Source organism: Carcharhinus amblyrhynchos, chromosome 33, assembly GCF_965287045.1.
Source record: "Carcharhinus amblyrhynchos chromosome 33, sCarAmb.v2.hapA, whole genome shotgun sequence".
NCBI classification, from domain to species: Eukaryota; Metazoa; Chordata; class Chondrichthyes; order Carcharhiniformes; family Carcharhinidae; genus Carcharhinus; species Carcharhinus amblyrhynchos.
In genome coordinates, this window is record NC_137356.1 from 16,298,522 (window position 1) to 16,305,191 (window position 6,670).

A 6,670-nucleotide genomic window follows, 5' to 3' on the forward strand; every position below is an offset into this window, starting at 1 on the left:
CCCCAGTGTTATACAGTGACAGACCCGTCCCCACCAGTACTGTACCCCAGTGTTATACAGCGACAGATCCGTCCCCACCAGCACCGTACCCCAGTGTTATACAGTGACAGACCCGTCCCCACCAGTACTGTACCCCAGTGTTATACAGCGACAGACCCGTCCCCACCAGTACTGTACCCCAGTGTTACACGGTGACAGACCCGTCCTCACCAGTACTGTACCCCAGTGTTTATACAGTGACAGACCCGTCCCCACCAGTACCATACCCCAGTGTTATACAGTGACAGACCCGTCCCCACCAGTACTGTACCCCAGTGTTATACAGTGACAGACCCGTCCCCACCAGTACTGCACCCCAGTGTTTATACAGTGACAGACCCGTCCCCACCAGTACTGTACCCCAGTGTTATACAGCGACAGACCCGTCCCCACCAGTACTGTACCCCAGTGTTTATACAGTGACAGACCCGTCCCCACCAGTACCATACCCCAGTGTTTATACAGTGACAGACCCGTCCCCACCAGTACCATACCCCAGTGTTATACAGTGACAGACCCGTCCCCACCAGTACTGTACCCCAGTGTTATACAGTGACAGACCCGTCCCCACCAGTACTGTACCCCAGTGTTTATACAGTGACAGACCCGTCCCCACCAGTACTGTACCCCAGTGTTATACAGCGACAGACCCGTCCCCACCAGTACTGTACCCCAGTGTTTATACAGTGACAGACCCGTCCCCACCAGTACTGTACCCCTGTGTTATACAGCGACAGACCCGTCCCCACCAGTACTGTACCCCAGTGTTTATACAGTGACAGACCCGTCCCCACCAGTACCATACCCCAGTGTTTATACAGTGACAGACCCGTCCCCACCAGTACCATACCCCAGTGTTATACAGTGACAGACCCGTCCCCACCAGTACTGTACCCCAGTGTTACACGGTGACAGACCCGTCCTCACCAGTGCTGTACCCCAGTGTCATGCAGTGACAGACCCGTCCCCACCAGTGCTGTACCCCAGTGTTATACAGTGACAGGACCGTCCCCACCAGTGCTGTAGCCCAGTGTTATCCACTGACAGACCCATCCCCACCAGCACCGTACCCCAGTGTTATACAGTGACAGACCCATCCCCACCAGTACTGTACCCCAGTGTTACACGGTGACAGACCCGTCCTCACCAGTGCTGTACCCCAGTGTTATACAGTGACAGACCCGTCCCCACCAGTACTGTACCCCAGTGTTATACAGTGACAGACCCATCCCCACCAGTACTGTACCCCAGTGTTATACAGTGACAGACCCGTCCCCACCAGTACTGTACCCCAGTGTTATACAGTGACAGACCCGTCCCCACCAGTACTGTACCCCAGTGTTATACAGTGACAGACCCGTCCCCACCAGTACTGTACCCCAGTGTTATACAGTGACAGACCCGTCCCCACCAGTACTGTACCCCAGTGTTATACAGCGACAGATCCGTCCCCACCAGTACTGTACCCCAGTGTTTTACAGCGACAGACCCGTGCCCACCAGTACTGTACCCCAGTGTTATACAGCGACAGACCCGTCCCCACCAGTACTGTACCCCAGTGTTATACAGCGACAGACCCGTCCCCACCAGCACCGTACCCCAGTGTTATACAGTGACAGACCCGTCCCCACCAGTACTGTACCCCAGTGTTATACAGCGACAGACCCGTCCCCACCAGTACGGTACCCCAGTGTTATACAGTGACAGACCCGTCCCCACCAGTACTGTACCCCAGTGTTATACAGCGACAGACCCGTCCCCACCAGCACCGTACCCCAGTGTTATACAGTGACAGACCCGTCCCCACCAGTACCATACCCCAGTGTTATACAGTGACAGACCCGTCCCCACCAGTACTGTACCCCAGTGTTACACGGTGACAGACCCGTCCTCACCAGTGCTGTACCCCAGTGTCATGCAGTGACAGACCCGTCCCCACCAGTGCTGTACCCCAGTGTTATACAGTTACAGAACCGTCCCCACCAGTGCTGTAGCCCAGTGTTATCCACTGACAGACCCATCCCCACCAGCACCGTACCCCAGTGTTATACAGTGACAGACCCATCCCCACCAGTACTGTACCCCAGTGTTACACGGTGACAGACCCGTCCTCACCAGTGCTGTACCCCAGTGTTATACAGTGACAGACCCGTCCCACCAGTACTGTACCCTAGTGTTATACAGTGACAGACCCGTCCCCACCAGTACTGTACCCCAGTGTTTATACAGTGACATACCCGTCCCCACCAGTACTGCACCCCAGTGTAATACAGTGACAGACCCGTCCCACCAGTACTGTACCCCAGTGTTATACAGTGACAGACCCGTCCCCACCAGTACTGTACCCCAGTGTTATACAGTGACAGACCCGTCCCCACCACTACTGTACCACAGTGTTTATACAGTGACAGACCCGTCCCCACCTGTACCGTACCCCAGTGTTATACAGTAACAGTCCCATCCCCACCAGTACCGTACCCCAGTGTTATACAGTGACAGACCCGTCCCCACCACTACTGTACCACAGTGTTTATACAGTAACAGTCCCATCCCCACCAGTACTGTACCCCAGTGTTATACAGTGACAGACCCGTCCCCACCACTACTGTACCACAGTGTTTATACAGTGACAGACCCGTCCCCACCTGTACCGTACCCCAGTGTTATACAGTTACAGAACCGTCCCCACCAGTGCTGTAGCCCAGTGTTATCCACTGACAGACCCATCCCCACCAGCACCGTACCCCAGTGTTATACAGTGACAGACCCATCCCCACCAGTACTGTACCCCAGTGTTACACGGTGACAGACCCGTCCTCACCAGTGCTGTACCCCAGTGTTATACAGTGACAGACCCGTCCCACCAGTACTGTACCCTAGTGTTATACAGTGACAGACCCGTCCCCACCAGTACTGTACCCCAGTGTTTATACAGTGACATACCCGTCCCCACCAGTACTGCACCCCAGTGTAATACAGTGACAGACCCGTCCCACCAGTACTGTACCCCAGTGTTATACAGTGACAGACCCGTCCCCACCAGTACTGTACCCCAGTGTTATACAGTGACAGACCCGTCCCCACCACTACTGTACCACAGTGTTTATACAGTGACAGACCCGTCCCCACCTGTACCGTACCCCAGTGTTATACAGTAACAGTCCCATCCCCACCAGTACCGTACCCCAGTGTTATACAGTGACAGACCCGTCCCCACCAGTACTGTACCCCAGTGTTATACAGTGACAGACCCGTCCCCACCAGTACTGTACCCCAGTGTTATACACTGACAGACCCGTCCCCACCAGTACTGCACCCCAGTGTTATACAGTGACAGACCCGTCCCACCAGTACTGTACCCCAGTGTTACACAGTGACAGACCCGTCCCACCAGTACTGTACCCCAGTGTTATACAGTGACAGACCTGTCCCCACCACTACTGTACCACAGTGTTTATACAGTAACAGTCCCATCCCCACCAGTACTGTACCCCAGTGTTATACAGCGACAGACCCGTCCCCACCACTACTGTACCACAGTGTTTATACAGTGACAGACCCGTCCCCACCTGTACTGTACCCCAGTGTTATACAGTAACAGTCCCATCCCCACCAGTACTGTACCCCAGTGTTATACAGCGACAGACCCGTCCCCAACAGTACTGTACCCCAGTGTTTATACAGTGACAGACCCGTCCCCACCAGTACCATACCCCAGTGTTATACAGTGACAGACCCGTCCCCACCAGTACTGTACCCCAGTGTTTATACAGTGACAGACCCGTCCCCACCAGTACTGTACCCCAGTGTTATACAGTGACAGACCCGTCCCCACCAGTACTGTACCCCAGTGTTATACAGTGACAGACCCGTCCCCGCCAGTACTGCACCCCAGTGTTATACAGTGACAGACCCATCCCACCAGTACTGTACCCCAGTGTTATACAGTGACAGACCCGTCCCACCAGTACTGTACCCCAGTGTTATACAGTGACAGACCCGTCCCCACCACTACTGTACCACAGTGTTTATACAGTGACAGACCCGTCCCCACCTGTACCGTACCCCAGTGTTATACAGTAACAGTCCCATCCCCACCAGTACTGTACCCCAGTGTTATACCAGCGACAGACCCGTCCCCACCAGTACTGTACCCCAGTGTTTATACAGTGACAGACCCGTCCCCACCAGTACCATACCCCAGTGTTATACAGTGACAGACCCGTCCCCACCAGTACTGTACCCCAGTGTTATACAGTGACAGACCCGTCCCCACCAGTACTGTACCCCAGTATTTATACAGTGACAGACCCATCCCCACCAGTACTGCACCCCAGTGTTATACAGTGACAGACCCGTCCCCACCAGTACCATACCCCAGTGTTTATACAGTGACAGACCCGTCCCCACCAGTACCATACCCCAGTGTTATACAGTGACAGACCCGTCCCCACCAGTACTCTTTGTGGCATAGAATGCCAAATGGGATTGAACTTTTGAAAGTCGCACAGTTTTAAATTTATCATATAAACAAAACATCTTGAATCTCTATAATTAGGCTGGATAAGGCTTAACAACACAGCAGTTGTGCCTACCAATTTCTTGCAGTTAAATAGACCAGGAAGAAAGGTCTGAATATCCTATCCCATTAACTGCCCAGCATTTCAATGGCAATGTGGGTGTATTCTTTAATGTCCTTATTTTTATTCATTCATGGGATGTGCACATCGATGTCTGGGCCAGCATTTATTACCCATCTGTAATGTCCCTTGAACTGAGGTCGTTTCAGAGGGGCAACTAAGAGTCAACCACATTGAATTAACACAGGGACGGCACGGTAGCACAGTGGTTAGCATTGCTGCTTCACAGCTCCAAGGACCTGGGTTCGATTCCCTGCTCAGGTCACTTCTGTGTGGAGTTTGCACATTCTCCTCGTGTCTGCGTGGGTTTCCTCCCACAGTCCAAAGATGTGCGGGTTAGGTTGATTGGCCACGCTAAGAAATTGCCCCTTAGTGTACTAGGATGGGTATAATATGGGGGTGGGGCCTGGGTGGGATTGTGTTCGGTGCAGACTCGATGGGCCGAAGGGCCTCTTTCTGCACTGTAGGGTTCTATGATTTCTATGATCTATGATTGCTGTGGCTCTGGAGTCACATGTAGGCCAGACCAGGTAAGGACAGCAGATTTCCTTCCCTAAAGTGAACCAGACAGGTTTTTACAACGATTAGCAATGGTATCATGATCATCATTAACTTTTACCTCAAATTAAAGTAAATAAATAAATTTATTAGTCACAAGTAAATTTACATTTACTGTGAAAGTCCCTAGTTGCCACAGGCCGGCACCTGTTCGGGTACAGCGAGGGAGAATTTAACATGGCCCAATACACCCTAACCAGCACGTCTTTCAGACTGTTGGAGGAAACCCACGCAGACACGGGGAGAATGTGCAGACTCCGCACAGACAGTGACCCAAACCGAATCGAACCCAAGTTCCTGGCACTGTGAGGCAGCAGTGTTAACCTGTGCCACCACGCCAAATTTCACCATCTGCCACGGTGGGATTCAAACCTGGATCCCAGAACGTTACCCAGGTCCAGGTCACACAACCCAAAGTCCATCCTCTATCTGTGGGCCCAGACCACCATTACTGCTCGACTGGGAGATACTTCACATTGCTGCACCATCCCGTAACTAACTCTCCGGGACAGTGAGCGGGAGCTGTCCGGACTCATTCCGAGGTGGGGAGGGAGTCACAGAGCCCCTGTTCAAGGGAGAGGAGTGAGTGGGAAGATACCCCTTCTCCAAACAACCTGCCCCACTCTCCAAACAGGATCCCAATCCAGTCTCACTGAGCTGGATTCGATCTGGTTTTAATGTGCATTGCCCACTTGGATGGAGTTCCCTCTCCCACTACCCCTCCCACTGCCCTATTCCTACTCTAGCTGCACCCCCCCGCTCCCCCGCCCCCGCTCCCCCCCCCACCGCTGCCCTGCTCCCCCCCCCGCCGCACTGCCCTCCCACCACTGCCCCATACCTCCCCTTCACTGCCACATACACGTTTTGCACTATCACACCTCCCCACTGCCCCAAAACCACCCCCCCCTCCCTGTGCCTCGTTCCCCCTCCCACTGTCTCATTCCCCTTGCAGTCCACTCTTCCCCACCTCTCACTGCCCCGCTCCCCCTCTCCTTGTGCCCCGCTCCCCCCCTCCCTTTGCCCTGTTGCCGCCGTGTTGAAGGTTTGTGATTTTCTCTTCCAGCTGAGGTGCCGGCGGATCAGGAGCTGCTCCAGGAGAGACTGGCCACCTTGCTGCTGGATCTGCAACTCATCACCAGCCGCTACCCCTCACTGAACCCCAATAACTCCGTGCTGGATGCTGCTGCCAGCCTGGCGGATATGGTGCACGGTAAGAAATCCCCTCTCTCCTCAGCTAGTCAGCTTTACATTGTTGGGGGGGAGGGGGCTGGTGTGGGAGCCACTGACCCAATCCCTACCCACACACTGTTGGGGGGGGCGGGGGCATGCAGGGAATGCGGGGGTGGAATGTGGGGCTGGGGGGGGGGGGTGGGGGTGGGGGGTGGGGGGGGAGGGGAGAGTGGAGAGTGGAGTGGTGAGGACAAGGGATGGAG

General features: G+C 54.4%; 1 protein-coding gene across 1 annotated transcript in view; it reads left to right on the plus strand.

Moving 5' to 3' along the window:
• gmip (GEM interacting protein) overlaps nucleotides 1-6,670 on the plus strand; it is a 98,121-nt gene that overhangs the window by 4,346 nt on the left and 87,105 nt on the right. The window contains exon 2 of the mRNA XM_080216578.1: nucleotides 6,301-6,447. Within this exon, the coding sequence (XP_080072704.1) occupies nucleotides 6,301-6,447 (147 nt within the window). The remainder of the gene's footprint in view (nucleotides 1-6,300; nucleotides 6,448-6,670) is intronic.